We start from the raw sequence: 16,382 nt of genomic DNA, 5'->3' as shown, positions 1-16,382 counted from the left end.
ATGCTTCAGTCCTTTCCCCTACCAAATGCTTGATGCCATTACTCTCCCCAGATTTGTGTTCTGCATACCAGGCTCCACCTAAGCTTGTCTGTTACTTTCAAGTCCCTACTCATTAAGTGCCAAGCTGTTTTCATTTCTTTGATGTGTTTTATTAAAATTGAACCTTGCCTTCAGCCAGCACAGTGTGCTAGTGATTTCTCCTTCTCCCATTTGTACATATAGCTATTCATCCTAGTTGGAGGTTCATATCCCACTTATGTTTGAAAAATGTCATCATTTAGTTTATGGCTCCGTGGGTGGCCACTGTGTTGGGCCTTTTCTCACTTAAAATGAATTCATGGTTGATGCCAGGAGAGAATGCAAGCATACAGTCAAATAAGAGAGTTACTGTTAGAATGGATTTGGGAGCAGTAATTCATTTGCTATATAAAATGTATTCTTATTTAGTATGTTTTGTCACAACTTATGGTTAACCTTGGGTTATATCATATTGCACATTACAGGTTTTCCTGCCTCAGGGGTCACCTGATCTTGTTCATAATTGCTTTCTCCCTCTCTTTTCTGCTACTTTTTTGTGGTGCTGGCTGTTGTGATCATTTGTATGGTAATGCCGTATGTGGAGGAAACTAATAAAACACTCAGAACAATGCATATCATGTGAGGTTCCTTTGTTTTTACTTATAATGCAAAAGACATTCCTTTTTTATTAGCTAGCACAAACCAAATATGTCTGTGAAACTAGCCTAGTGTGACATCGCTTATTTTCCTATCATTTGTTAATGTTCAACTAATTTCAGTATAGGTTTCAGGTACATTCCCTTTGACAGGTCTGCTTCCTTTATATTCTTAAACTAATTATGTGGCCTGTTAAGTGTTCTTGATTCCTAAAATGTATCTAAAGAAGAACATTTTAAAATGTCTGATAAATAAATGGTACTTTGAGAAACATGTCGATTTTTAATATTTTCCAAAGATTAGAGATACAACAGACAGCGCTTCATGGTGCCCTCTTGGAGCATGTGTAAGTTACATCTGGTTATCCCTCAGATTTTCTGAGATCTTTAAGATTAAAGGTAGCATTATAAGTCTGATAGAGAGCAAATTTCATAGCAGCCTTTTGAAAGACTGCTGCAAAGACTGGCTCAGTTTCTGACCTATGATACTAAATACAGTGGGCCCTCGACTTACAAACGGCTCGACTTACAGACTTTTCGAGTTACAGACCTCTCTGGCTGCAAAATTTAGATTCGACTTGCAGCCAGAGAATTGACCTACAGACCAGAAGAAAACCAAAATGGAACAAAAAGAGAATAAAAACTGCCAGTTGTGGGATTAATCAGTTTTCAATGCATTGTAGGTCAATGGAGATTCGACCTACAGACTTTTCGACTTACAGCCACCATTCCAATACGGATTAATTCCTTAAGTAGAGGGTCCACTGTACTTTATGGCTTGTTTTTCTTCTCAGTACAGACCACTGATAATAGAGGACTCTTTAGGAGAGGAGGGAAAAGGATTTTTAGTAAAGAAAAACACCGAAGATAAATTTAAAATATGTGCACAATATTTTATGGCAGTATTTATCTACATCGTATCTGTTTAGGCTCAGCCAGTGTGATCTGTTGTACCTAGAGGGCTGGTTTCTCAAGGATTTGGGGGGATATGATGTTGTTGTTTAGTCGTTAAGTTGTGTCCGACTCTTCGTGATCTCATGGACCAGAGCACACCAGGTCTTCCTGTCTTCCACTACCTCTTTGACCTCTTTGTCAAATTCATGTTGGTAGCTTCTGTGACACTGTCTATCCATCTCGTCCTCTGTTGTCCCCATTCTCTCTTGCCTTCACACTTTCCCAACATCAGGGTCTTTTCCAGGGAAGGGGGGGATATGATAGATACTACTTATATAAAATGGCTGTTTTGATGTTTGTGCAGGTCACCTTTGCCAAAGAATCCTCTACATATTGACTTCTGTGCTTCTTTTTTTTTAAATTTTATTTTCAAAACTATTGGGTAATGGGGAAGGAATACAAAAGGCAAAGGGCAGTGGGGGGGATGGAAAGAGGGTTTTGAGAATAAGAAAACATCAAATGCATAATCATTCAATCTTTCATATCAAGTATATAAACATCTAATCTATTCATGTTCCAATAAAGGTTCATCTTTCTTCTTATTTTTCTTCTTCTTCTTTTGACTATTTTGTCTATGTATTAACCTCTTTAGCTTTCAATTTATACGTGTAATACAGCTTAAATCTATGTTATTCCCACAGCATCAGAACACCAAGGCCAATGGTGAAATATATCCCCTCTTTCACCCTCCTTTTTTCTTGAGAATACACTCGACAGACCCAAAATAATATAAATTCTGCTCTCCCCTCCCCTTTCCTCCCTGTGCTTGTTTTGTTTCTGCGACTCTTTTTTCTTCCATATTTTAAAAGGGGGAACAATATCATTCAAAGTTTGCTTTTCAACCTCAATTTTCCTATCTGCTATCGCTACATCGCTTACTGGGTGGCACTCCATCCCTTGTATATTATCTGATATCTTCATCAATACAGCCGGTTCTGAGATCTCTTTTTGATGTAATTTAACCTCCGCTACCTTCCCTCCCCTAGAGCCTCCAATCACGTCTTCCATCTGGTCAATATAATAATTTACCTGCATGAATTTTTGCAACAGTGACATCTGAAAAGAGGTTTTCCAGTCTAGCCACCGATCTGTAATTTTCTCAGGGGGAGGTTCCATTTTCTGTTTCACTATTTTCACTTAAAATTCCTTCTCCCCTTTACCCAAATACACATCCAATATTTCTAATATTTCACCTTGCAACTATACAATATTAGCAATAAGATAGCAGGTACATTCAAGTAAGAGATGGAATCTAAAACATAAATCTCTCAAGTGTCTTTGTAGTCCAGTCCTTTTCCACGTTGCTGATAACTTTCACACCGGTTGCTTCTTCTTTTCCCTTCTTTTCTCTTCTCCAAGTTTGTTTTAACCTTCACCCAGCAAGACTCTATTATTAGAATGTCATTTGTCAAGATCCCAGTTCAGTTCAAACCACATGGCCCCCAGTTCACAGCTCACAGTCCGTTCTTCTCCCTTTTACTTCCAGAGGCTTCCTTCTCCTCCCCCAAAAAGGGAAGTCCAGCAATTAGGGTCCCAGCAAATACATTATCCACGGAAAGCAGAGTCCCACACAGTCTAAAAATATATATCCAAAGAGGAAAAGGGTCCAGAGTGAACAGCTTGCAATAGAATTTATTTTTTCAAAGCCTGTCAGTTGATTCTTTAAGAGTTATTTTTCCTCCTTTAATGGAGACACGAGCTATTTCTGCCTGGCTGTTCCTTTAAAAATGACTCGACCTTCAGCTTGAGTAAAAGCTGGTATGCTAGGAATGCCGCTCCTTATCTCATTTGGTCATAAATTTGCACACAATCACTTGTTCTTCATTTAATGAGGTTTTTCATAGAACAAGGGCTTCCACTTACTTTGATGTATACTTTCGTCGTGCTTCTGTTTTCTTATTCTCGGCGAGCGGAGCTGTCTTTGGCTAGTTGCCAAAAATGGCGGCCCGTCTCCGGTCTGTGCTGATGTGAATTTCCAGAAGAAAGAAAAATCGAGTTGCTGCCCAATCTTCTAACTTCTGTGGCTCACCAACTGCTGCAGGAGGGTCTCTCCTGACTCTTCCTTGGTTCCCCTGTTTCTGGGAGGGTCCCAGACCAAAGTGGTTCTAGCTTTTCCTGGGAGCTATTCCCAAGAGCTGCTAGCTTCACCAAGACGAAGCTCCTCCTTCTCGACTTCTGTGCTTCTTCATACAGTATGTTGACTTCACATTTTAAGCAAAGGGAATGTGAAGAGAACTGCCAGAAGAGAGCACCAGTTACTGGTGTGTCTGTTGGCTGGTTATTTAAGTTCCCCACCTCAATGAATAATCGCCTTTAAAGGCCTCTTGAATGATTCTATTTGGATATAGTGAGCTTGTTATGGCTGAATTTTTATTTCTCTTACTTCTGTACATCCTGTAATACCGATTACTTGCTTGCACATGAAGAAGTATATGGTTGGAAACTGTAACACTCCCCTTCACCTTCTTTGTTTCATATATACAGTGAATCAGGGATTTAATAAGTCCTGCTGAACTACATCAAACCAAGATGGTGGGCAAAGCTTTGTCTTTCTAAATGAGGAAGTGGTGGGATAGGTAATTGGACAACAAATACCCACCTGCTGATTGAACTCTGTTTGAGAATATTTATTTATTTGATTTATTTATTTGATTTATATCCCACCCATCTGGTATATTCTACCACTCTGGGCGGCTACCAACAAACATATATTCATTAAAATAATACAAAGCCATTGACATATCAATAATAAAAAACGGTTCAAAAATATAATAAATGATAGATAGCAAAAGGAAAAAGAATTAAGTGCTGGCAGGAGGGAAGGCCTGGATGTACATCCATGTTTTTAGTTGGGTTTTAAATATACCCAGCGTAGGGGCCTCGCGAATCTCCGGAGGAAGGTTGTTCCAGAGGCAAGGAGCCACTGCCGAGAAGGCAGGTTTCGTGTCTTTTCCTTCCAGGCCTCCCTCGGTGTCAGGCTCCTCAACCTCACCACTTGACTCGCGCGAGTGATCCGGGTAGATCTTGGTGGGAGCAGGCATTCCTCCAAGTATCAAAGTCCCAAACCATTTAGGGCCTTATAGGTAAGCATTAGAACTTTGAAGTCAATGCGGCAGCGAATGGGCAGCCGGTGCAGCATGACCAGAATAAGAGAAATGTGGTGGTGTTTTCTCACTCCAGTAAGGAGTCTGGCTGCTGCATTCTGCACCACTTGAAGTTTCCGCATCAGCCTCAAAGGCAGCCCCACGTAGAGCGTGTTACAGTGGTTTAATCTTGAGATTACGAGCGCATGCACCAAGGTAGTGAGTGCCCCCGTGTCAAGGTAGAGCCGCAGCCGGGCTATCTGCCAAAGGTGGAAAAAGGCGGTACGGACTACTGACGCCACCTGTGTTTCCATAGTGAGCGTCGGGTCCAAATGTACACCCGAGCTGCTGACCCTGCTCTTCGCAGCCAGGGCCACTCCCCCAAACGAGAGAGAGTCACCCAGGCCACCAGCCACGGGGGGGTCCCACCCTCAGAACTTCCGTCTTGTCTGGGTTCAGCCTCAGCCCATTTTCCTGCATTCATTGCAGTATGGTCCCCAGGCAGCGCTGAAAGGACAGGACAACATCACCTGCAGTTGGTGAAAAGGAGATACAGAGCTGGGTGTCATCCACATACTGATGACACGATGCTCCACACCCCCTGATGACCCTGCCCAGCGGCCTCATGTAGATGTTAAACAGCATTGGGGAGATAATTGACCCCTGTGGAACCCCACAATTGAGACTCCACGAGGCCGAAATACTCTCACCAAGCTGTACTCTCTGGGGCCGGTCCTCCAAGAAGGAACAGAGCCAGGCAAGCGCCGAGCCACCAATTCCCAACTCGGAGAGCCTCCCCAGGAGGATACCGTGGTCGACGGTATCAAAGGCCACCGAGATGTCGAGGAAGACCAGCAGAGAGGAGGATCACCTAAGTCCTTTGGTCTTGGCCTGTTGAAGACAGAAGGAGCAGATCCAATTTCAATGTTTCTACAGAGACTTCCTCTGAGAATCGAATGAGAGACTGGAGCTTTACTTTGTGGGATTGGGCTTTCCACATGCAAGGGAACACAAGACACAAGAGTTGAACGGTTGTAGTCAAGTCGCTTTATGCACTCTTGAAGTAGAGAAGCCCATGTCCCTCATTGTACTGCAGATGATAACACTTGGATTTGCAGCAGGATTGTGAATACAGTTGAGAATGAATAAATGTGTTTTCATTCTATGTGCATTATCTAACTATATATTAAACAATTCAGTGATCTATAGAGTCCCTCTCAGTTCTGCAGTTCCATGATGATGATGATGATGATGAAGATACTAGTTAGAAAGAAGTTGAAAGGGAATGTAAAAAGAATCCAGTCTCTCCAAAGTGCATGGAGCCGGTTTAAAACAATGGTAGGGGAGGCCCAGCGGAAGTGTATACTGCAAAGAAAGAAGGGTCAACTAAGTCAAGAGGGTGCCAGCATGGTTAACAAGCAGTTAGAGAGGCTTTAAAGAGCAAAGAGGGGTCCTTGCATAAATGGCAATCCTTCCTAAATAAGGAAATTAAAAAGGAACACAAGCTCTAGCAAAAGAAATGTAGATACGGAGGCAAAGAAAGACTTCGAGGAACGTATGGCCACCAATATAAAGGGGAGTAATAAAAGCTTCTTTAAATGTGTTAGAAGCAGGTATCCTGCCAGAGAAGCCACTGGCCCTCTGGATGGTGAGGGAGGGAAAGGGGGACTTGGAGATTGCAGAGAAATTAAATGAGTTCTTTGCATCTGTCTTCACAACAGATTCTGCTGTCCAAACAGCCCCTCCTGACTAACGAATTACATCAGATACAGGTTAAAAGGTAGGATGTTTTAGACCTAATGGATAAATTGAAGATAAATAAGTCACCAGGCCCAGATGGCATCCACCCAAGGGTTATTAAGAAACTGAGTAATGAAGTTGCTGATCTCTTAACTAAAATATACAACGTCCCTTAAAAATAGACACAGTGTCAGAGGACTGGAGGATAGCACTCCAATCTTTAAAAAGCAAAGATGGGGGGGGGACCCAGGAAACTACAGGCCGGTTAGCCTAACATCTGTTCCAGGGAAGATGGTGGAAAGCCTCATCCAAGATAAAATCTTAAAACACATAGAAGAATAAGCCTTGCTGAGGGAAAATCAGCATGGCTTCTGTAAGGGCATGTCTTGCCTCACAAACCTTTTAGAATTCTTTGAAAAGCTCGGCATGCATATAGATATGGGTGAACCAGTGGATATTGTCTGTCTGGATTTTCAGATGCCGTTTGATGCGGTCCCTCACCAAAGGATGCTGAGAAAACTCCACAGTCAGGGGATAAGAGGGCAGGTCCTCTTATGGATTGAGAATTGGTTGAGAACCAGGAAATAGAGAGTAGATGTCAATGGGCAATTTTCATAGTGGAGAGAGCAGTGTGCCCCAGGGATCTGTCCTGGGACTGGTGCTTTTCAACCTGTTCATCAATGACCTGGAGATGGGGATACACAGTGAGGTGGCCAAGTTTGCAGATGACATGAAACTTTTCAGGGTGATGAAGACCAGAAGGGATTGTGAAGAGCTCCAGAAGGATCTCTCCAAATTGGGAGAATGGGTGGCAAAAGCGTTTCAGTACAAGAAAATGTAAAGTAATGAACATTGGGGCAAAAATATCAAAACTTTATTTATCATCTTATGGGTTCTGAGCTATCTGTACTGGAGCAGGAAAGAGATCTTGGTGTGCTGATGGACAGCTCAATGGAAGTGTCACCCTAGTGTGTGACAGCAGTGAAAGCCAATTCCATGCTAGGTATCATTAAAAAGGAGATTGAAAATAAAACAGCAACGTTATAATGCCATTGTACAAACCAATGGTAAGGCCACACCTGGAGTATTATGTACAGTTCAGATTGCCACACCTCAAAAAAGACATAGCGGCACTGGAAAAGGTGGAGAAGAGCATGGCTAAAATGATTACTGGGCTGGGACACCTCCCTTATGAGGAAAGGCTACAGCATTGAAACGGTACCTGGGGGGGATTATTGAGACGTATTAAATTATGCAGGGGATAGATCAAGTGGATAGAACCAGGGAATATCCACTCAGATTGAGTGTCGGGAGAGTGAGAACAGACAAAAGAAAATATTTCTTTACCCAGTGTGTTGTTAGTCTGTGGAACTCCTTGCCACAGGATGTCTTCTTTAAACAACTTTTGCTGCTGCTTGTGGTTTAGATATGAGATCTTCTAGTAATGCACGTAGAGACCAAAAGCCATATAGGTGGGGTATATTTGTTCTGCAGACAAAACTAGCATTGAAAATTACTGTCAAACCATCATGCTCCAGCTGATTGTTGCCCTCTCAAACTTCTGTGGGGGCATGGAATCAGATCATATCCATCCTGCGAAGGATATGGAATGGAACCCCGAATGCCACAAATGGATATACCTTTTCTAGTTCCCTTAAAAAATTAATCAAAGGGCTGAAAGATGCTCAGTAACAACATCTGTTCCACATTCCTGCTGGAAGAGTGGGGGAGAGAATAGGGAGGAAAAGCATCTCCATCGTTGTGAAGATAGGTGCTTTCTCTGTGCTAGAGTTACTCTGGATCTAGCTGGTACTTATCATGGCAGTCTTTGAAGAAATACATAACCATGATAGACATTCTATGTAATATTGCCACAGTAGTAAGTCAGATGTAACAGTGACAGCTTCTTGTCACAATTTTGGAAACAAATGGTTCAGCTAAGGGACTGTGCTGTGTAGCATTTATTAACCTTGGATATATAGGGTCTTCACTCATATGTATTTACACATTGTCCCTTCTAATTACAGTGAGAAAAGAGTGTTTGATGATGACCAACTTTACTTCATACATTTGTTTTAAAATAACATTTTTTACACTTGAATAGCATTTGTAAAACAATATTTAGGAACTGAATATGGAACTGTTATTGGGAGGATAAAAGCAAACTTATGATAGACTGGAGAACAGCATGCTTGCTTCTACAACATTATATGCAAGACTGCTCAGCTAGGATTGTAATAAGTATAGAATTAACCTTGTGTGTTTTTATGTAATAATTTCAAGCACAGTGTGTGAGTGAAATGAAAAGGATGTCAAATGACAGCATTCGTTTCCCTCTCTCTTCTGAAAGCTGTCATAAATGACTAGCAAGGGACACATGTCAAATATTACTGTTAGCATAAGTTTCTGTCTCACCAGAGACTGAGGTTTTAAGAGTTTTTAAGAGCTTTTTAGTCTGTCACTTGGAATGTAGAAGTGCTAATAAATGTGTTTTCTTACAGTATAAATTGGGTGAAGGGCCAACATTTGAAAGGAATGAATAAGAAATATACTGCTTCCCCCACAGATTGTGTTCTCTGTGATCTGATGTTTGGGAGAACTATGAAATGCATTAAAAAGCATGATGCTCCATAATTTCTTTCACTCTACCTTTTTTGATGTGCATCTCATCACTTTGAACAAATATCACTCTGTGTTTACATAGCCAACATTTTGTTATAGTTCCCATTAAAACGTTTTTATTTAAGTTATATTTTTACTAAGGGTGCAACTACACAGTGGGGGAAATTCAAGTATGAAGTTGGGTTTCCTGGGCGAATTTGCTTCAACCAACTACATAAGGGGCAGCAGAGGGAGAGGGAAAATTGGCACTCAACCTTGTTTGTAGTTTGTTGAGGTAGATCTCCTCTGGCTCTACAGATTTGCTGGTGCCATGGTTGCAGCAGAGCTACCTTAACAAGCTTGATATTAAGCTGATTGAGAACTTCTCTCTCTCTCTCTCTCTGCCAAATCTTTGATCTTTTATCATGCTTTGGTTACCTAACTGCCCTAGCGCCAGGGCTGCAGACTTTTAAAAGCAAAAGCAAAAGAAAGAACAAAAGAAATGGAATGGGAAGGGAAAAGGAAAACAAGCAAACCCAGACATCAGGGTTGGAGAGGATTTAAATGGCAGCCCGCTTCCCCACTGCCATGCTTCTCTCCCTGCTGCTGTAGCTGAATGGAATGGCTTCTTATAGAATGGTTACAAACCCTTCCACATTGGCTTAAGCAATCACATTGCCTGAACTGGAATGATTTCATTTGCTGTCAAAAAAAGTAGAAGCCCGGTGGTGGAGGAAAAAAACTGCTGCTTCGCATTGACTTGTACATTGTGTAGTTAATGGAAAATAATATGAATCTGACTACCCAAATTTCAGAGTACTTTCCACATTGTTTGTCCATATATTTGCCTCTTTAATCAGGAATAACTTGTTCAGATTCTGTGACTCTGTTTAGATGACACAGTAATCAGGACCTACATATTCTATTAAATTACAACAGGCATTCTTATTTTAGAAATCTATTTTCTTCTCTCTTTAGTGTTGTCTACAAACTTCTTGCATCAAAAAGTGAAGGGATCAGGGTACAGGCTCTAAAGGTCATGGGCTACTTCTTAAAGCATCTTGCACCCAAGTAAGTATTAGACTGAGTTCCAACAAACTTGAGCTGTCAAATACTGTGTTATTTGTGTGCACTCTAGCTGCTTCTTTGTTCTGTTTCTGCTGTTGTTTGGAGAGCTAAAAACACTAACCTTAATGGTTCTGTCACTAGAATGGAATACAGTAATTTCTGTTGATGTTGGATGCATTCAGACAATTGAATCTCAGTCATTTTATCCACTTCACTCTTGCCTTTGTGTAACTGGGGAAATCGACCAGGAAATGATAGATAACCATAGCTTCTTATTATACTTATGCCAAGCAAGTTGGTTGATGCCATCCAGATAAGTCAGAAGATGAGCCCATACTTTTATAGTTGGCTTCTTTATCCTGGCTTTTTTTGGAAGTTATTAACCATAGTTACAGTTTTGTAGTCCTGTATTAAATGTGACTTGTTTGTTTGCTTAAGAGAAAAAGCAAAGCAGAAACAAAGGGGTTGTTTCTGTACATATAGAGTTTGTGAAATTGAACTGACTCAGCCAGCATCTGGTTGTCTGAACATGGTTGTATCAACTTTCTAACAATGTCTGTTAATCATTTCAGTGAAATCATAATCATAATATTTTGGGTGAACTTTAAACTGCAGGCAATACACTTATTAGTAAGTGTGTTACACTTGAAAGGAGGGATTCATTTTCCTCCTGGTTTCTTCACCATTATCATATGGAGGACAGTGAAGGGACAGTGTCTAAGCCACACTTGAACTGAACTTCTTCAGAGCCATAGTCTACAAATTGTTACTTACACATACTGTTTTTATTTTATCTGTCATATCCTTTTAGGAGGAAAGCTGAAATCATGCTTGGCCATGGATTGTTCTCTCTACTGGCTGAGAGGCTTACTCTCCAAACAAGTTTGATTACCATGACAACATACAATGTGCTATTTGAGGTACTAGAGTCAACACCTTGTCTTTCTAATTCATAGAACTTGTAATTTGGTTGTATGTTTGTATTCTCGTATTGGAATATTATTGAATGTTACTGAAATGAAAATTTAGCTTGGTCATGGTGTGCTGATGTGTCCTCACCCAATAAAGGTGAAAAACCCTGTTATGTAGTTGCAAAACAAAGTATGAACAGATTGTACCATGAACATTTGTCTTCAGTAAAGAGAAGTGAATGTCCCTTGACTTCATGGGTACAAATGTTACAAAGAATCATGTTTCAGAGAAGCAGTGAATGCTACAGAAATTTCTAAGCACCATAGATAAGTTCACAGAGGTAAGGCGAAGGACTTGACAACATTATTATAAGTTTTGGCCAGGATCCAGTGGTGTTGCTGGATCTTGGCCAAAATCCAGCAACCTGCCAGAATCTCCCTCCTCCTTGCAACTCTCCATGTATCCTGAAAACATGCTGTGGACAGCCGGAAAAGCCTCTGGACCAGGTGTTTCACATCATGGTGGGCTGCAGTGAGAAGGCAAGAAAGCCACAACTCTACTGGTAGTGTTTAATGAACGATACTTTTGGATCTTGGCTTTGCTTTATGGCACAGCTATCATGATAAAGTTATGTGTCATTACTTTGGTTTCTTTAGTCACATCCATGACTAGATTTGGATATCTGGCATAATAGAATTGGATTATAGAACTGTTAAGGTTTGCTGATTCAAGAGCTGGTGTATTAACACCACTAATTAGTGATGATAATATATTTCTTCTTACTTCAGTATTCCTTTTATATATTTGCATAACAAGTCAATGTTTAGCCTATAGCATAGGCATTGTTGAGCTTTTTCAGATTATTACCTCACCCTATTCCAGAAGAGAGAATGCTATTGTGCTGTGAAATGATTGTTCCCATCATAACAGAGGACCAACAAATAAAGATACTGAGTAGCCAGTACTTGTTTCCCCAAAAAGCTATTTTTCCCCTGCTTGCCATGCATCTAACATTTCTTCTTCCTCTTTCTAGTTTTGTGAGACACATACAGATTAGAGCATTATGTATGGAGATAATTATAGACATCATAATTTAACAAATATGTCTGTCCTTCAATAAAAAGCTTTTAAACACCCATTAGGATAAGGCTTTTCCTCAAAAAAAGTGTTATATTTAACCCTTACACTATATTGTCCTCCTCTTTTCCTCAGATTCTTATTGAACAGATTTGCACTCAGGTGATACATAAGCAACACCCTGACCCAGATTCAACAGTGAAGATACAAAATCCTCGTAAGCATTTCATTCATTAAGATAAACTATAAAGTATCTCTCTGTAATTGTCTACATAAAAAGGGAATTATCTAGAAAGTTTGTATTAAGTTTTTCTTTATGTTTATAAATTCAGTGTTTATGACTCCGAATAATACAGACTATGGGGAAACCTTCATTTTACCCTTAGTGGAAGAACACTGCTGGTCAAAAGTATATCAAACCAAAAAGAAAGAAACAAAAACGTTGTGGCACCTTAAAGACTTACTGCTGTGTTTTTACTGTGAGCTTTTGTGGATTAAGTCCACTGACTTAGACATAAGAGTGAGACTATATGCCTATCATATTTATACATGGCCCAGATAACGGACCAAGTAACAGTGAGAAATTCTCTTTGATTTTGGATCCAGAGTGGATGGTAATCGTCCTTCCACCCACAGAAGGCTCCAATGCAGTTGAGCATTTCTGGTGGTGGTGTGGAATCTGGTCTTTTTCTCTTTCCCTCTCCCCCAGTCAGTGCTGTATGGACTTAAAAACCTCCAAGTAGCCTGTTTTTTGGTTTTTTTTTTAAGTCAGGGTTCCAGGTTGCCAGGATATTCTAAGTATGTTTCACTAAGCATGACTGTAGATCTAATGAAGAGCTACAGAAGTTTCAGGTGCACATTTATCACACTGCATTTCTACATGTGCAAGCTGGACACTGAGATTGATTCATTATTTAATTCAGTGGTTCTTAACCTTTGTTACTCAGATGCTTTTGAACTGCAACTCCCAGAAACCCCAGTCAGGACAGCTGGTGGTGAAGGCTTCTGGGAGTTGCAGTCCAAAACTCCTCAGTAACCCAAGGTTAAGAACCAGTGATTTAATTCTATACCCTGCCTGGCTATAAATATACAGTCAATATGTTTATTATGTTAGATATTCAACTCTTACTTTACCCGTGACTGTATGATTTAGTCGTCTAATCTCCACAAGTAATAATGGTTATATAATAAAAGTAACTTGATGTACATGATACTTCATGTGAAACATTGCAAAAAAGGAATATATGAACACATAACTGAAGATAATTATTTCACTTATTTATTATGTGAATTATCATTGGACTTTGAATTATTTTAATGTGCAAGAGTAGACCTTTGTTTCACTGTGATGACTTGACAGCAGAGTTAATAGAGAGAGAACATTTTTGTACCTCTCTCACTCTCTGCATACTGTATATACCCCTATTAAGTTTTAGGTGGTTACTGTAGGAATTCTATCACTTTCCATTCATTTCATAAGCTGTATAAGTCTCTTTTATTATTAAACAGTATTTTAAATGCCATTCTTTTGAGACTTGAAAACTATGGTGTTAAATTCTTAATGGTTTACATTGCAGTCCCAATTTGTCTTTTTTTTAAAAAAGTATGTCTCCCATCTACAAATTACTTTTTGTCTGAGCTCTGATCACATGGAGAAATAAATTTTATTTTGACTGTGAAGTGGTTTGGTGCAGTTTATTTACCAGCAATCACACAATCCTGATCTATTCACAAGCTGGGCTTTTTGGGCCCAGCAGTAGGGCTACTACCTTTGGAAGATGTGCTAGAGCTATTTCCTGACAAATGTAAGGGTTGCTTTATGTGAGATTGGACCCTTTCCAATGCAGTCATATGTGTGCCTTTTCCTGCCATCTGATTGTACCCTGAGTCTCTTTCACCTGCACTTCATATTGTCCTTGGTTCTCAACCAGATTACTGGAAAGTCCTGTATAGATTTTGCCAATTCTGTGTCAGAGTAGCAAACTCTAGATGCTGGGTGACTGCTACTGTACTGAGAGCACTGACTATCTCTTAAATAAATGGATGTGTATGGAAATGGGTGAAGTCAGTAGGCTGCTTCACCTAAGTCTTTGCAGAACTGTGCTTTTGACATAACACAAATGGCAGATATGTATGTCTCTGCCAGATAAATGTGTATAACTATAGATAATGTATAGGTGATGCATTGTGGTGATTCCTTTTAATCTGTTTAAGCCCTAATCTGTTCATAAAAACAATGATTCAGTGGTCACATTAAATTAGTAATAGAATGTTGAGAAATCTTTGCATGTTCTGGGTTAAATGTCAAAGATTTTTTGTGGGATTTTAAAAGAAATTCAGTCAAGATCCAGCAGTAGATTTAGCTTCTTCCACAAGATGAATTGTGACCTCTTTCCCCCACCCCCCACATGCAGCTCTCTGAAAAGCTGCTGCAGAGGGTTTTTCATCTCCATGGAAGAGAGTTCTAGTGCATATGAAGTGAGATGCAGAAAGGTTTGCTCCTGTCCTAATTCCATGGTGGAAGTATAGCATTGGATTCTGGCCATAGTTTGTATTAATATGACATTAATTGCCAACAGGACTGTTAATTTGTATTCAGATTTAGTTTGACAAGAAAAGAAACTAAAATTACATAATTAAGTATGTGAATGTGCACAGGAATAAAATTAAATTCCAATGGATAATTTACAGATCATGCACTGTTTTCCAAGTTTCATTTATGCATATAGCTGCATGGCATTTTGAGTGTCAGTGGCAAATACTACTTCTCTAAATTTTGTCTTTTCTAGCAACCCAGGTAGAACCACTAATCAATCTTTTGACAAATAAACATTGGTTTTTACACTTCTCTAGATGTTTGTAACAGCCAAAGACTAATAAACACGAATGAAAGAAAAGTATAAACTGATCTCCCCCAGACTGACACCCTGCCGTACTGAATGACTATATATCTCATCCTTGGTCAGCAGGGCCAGGGTGTAAGGAGTACTGCAGTAAAATAGCTCTCTGGGTAACAGATTGAGAGTGTCTGTTTAGAACCTATGTTATCCTGCGATACTTTAAAATAATCAGAATCTGATTCTATTAGTCCTGTTTTCTGTGGCCAGTGGTAGCCAGATAGATATTTTGGAGCATGACACTAATAAGATGTGATCAAGGTGATTAATTGCTGTTGTTTGTACCCAGTGCCTATTACCAGAGGTATCCCCCTTCCAAATATGAATACTGCATTTTGGTAGGGCAGTTGAGTTAGCTTTTCAGGATTTCTGACATTAGGAATGTGAAAACCTATGGCATTGTAGGCCATCTTGACTAAACAGTGGAAATGCTGAATACTTTCTCCCATTCCCTAACACAGTTGTTCGTATCACTGTACTGCATAAAGTTGAGTTTTGCTACTCTTTTTTTCTTATCCAGATATAATTCCAGTTGTTTCAGGTCAGCTTTCATTATGGCACAGTGTAGACCTTGCTTGATTTGGAAGCTACTAGAAGGGATGAAGTTGAGTCTGATTTTTTAAAAAATTCTTACCCTTTCTACAGAGATCCTGAAAGTTATTGCAACCTTGCTGCGCAATTCTCCGCAGTGCCCAGAAACTTTAGAAGTCCATCGAGTCTTCCTCTCAGATATGATTAAGCTTTTTAATAGCAGCAGAGACAATAGGAGGTAAGTAGATGGCATAAGTCAACTTGCCCTCAACATACCTTTGATAAATGTCTGTTTCTCTAGTTTGTGCGCTCTTTTAGTAGGACATAAGTTTCTAATATAGTCACACATTTTCAGTTAAAGTGCTAGATAAATCTGAACACAAAAGTTCTAATTAGTTTAACTCATATTGGTTTTTCTGACCTTTAGTTTCAGGTTATTTACTTGTAAGACCTAATTTAATAAAATGTTAACACTTTTGCAGGAGTTTACTGCAGTGCTCTGTGTGGCAGGAATGGATGCTTTCCCTTTGCTATTTTAATCCCAAAACCTCTGAGGAGCAGAAGATAACGGAAATGGTGTATGCCATTTTTCGAATTTTACTTTATCATGCAGTCAAATATGAATGGGGTGGCTGGCGTGTTTGGGTGGACACTCTAGCAATCACACACTCAAAGGTAAGTTGTGCAGAAAAAACAGATTTTTTTTTTTTACTTTTTAATACTTTTAAGGAACTCTTAAATTTTGGTGAGCCCTGAAGAAGAGATGCTGAAGTGAAAGAGATGAATGGGTAGAAAGGAATAAAGACATTAGCGTTCCTAAAAGCTTTCCTAAAAATGTAATTTAA

General features: G+C 39.7%; 1 protein-coding gene across 4 annotated transcripts in view; it reads left to right on the top strand.

The window, feature by feature from the left end:
* Positions 1-16,382, top strand: part of LRBA (LPS responsive beige-like anchor protein) — a 456,729-nt gene that overhangs the window by 61,214 nt on the left and 379,133 nt on the right. For all 4 annotated transcript variants that reach the window (XM_078394767.1, XM_078394766.1, XM_078394768.1 and 1 more), the window contains exons 17-21: positions 10,031-10,123; positions 10,932-11,040; positions 12,245-12,326; positions 15,652-15,775; positions 16,020-16,212. In XM_078394767.1, coding sequence (XP_078250893.1) covers positions 10,031-10,123; positions 10,932-11,040; positions 12,245-12,326; positions 15,652-15,775; positions 16,020-16,212 — 601 coding nt within the window. The remainder of the gene's footprint in view (positions 1-10,030; positions 10,124-10,931; positions 11,041-12,244; positions 12,327-15,651; positions 15,776-16,019; positions 16,213-16,382) is intronic.

The sequence above is a fragment of the Pogona vitticeps genome, chromosome 5, assembly GCF_051106095.1.
Source record: "Pogona vitticeps strain Pit_001003342236 chromosome 5, PviZW2.1, whole genome shotgun sequence".
Lineage (NCBI taxonomy): Eukaryota > Metazoa > Chordata > Lepidosauria > Squamata > Agamidae > Pogona > Pogona vitticeps.
This window is presented reverse-complemented; position numbering and strand designations above follow the sequence as displayed.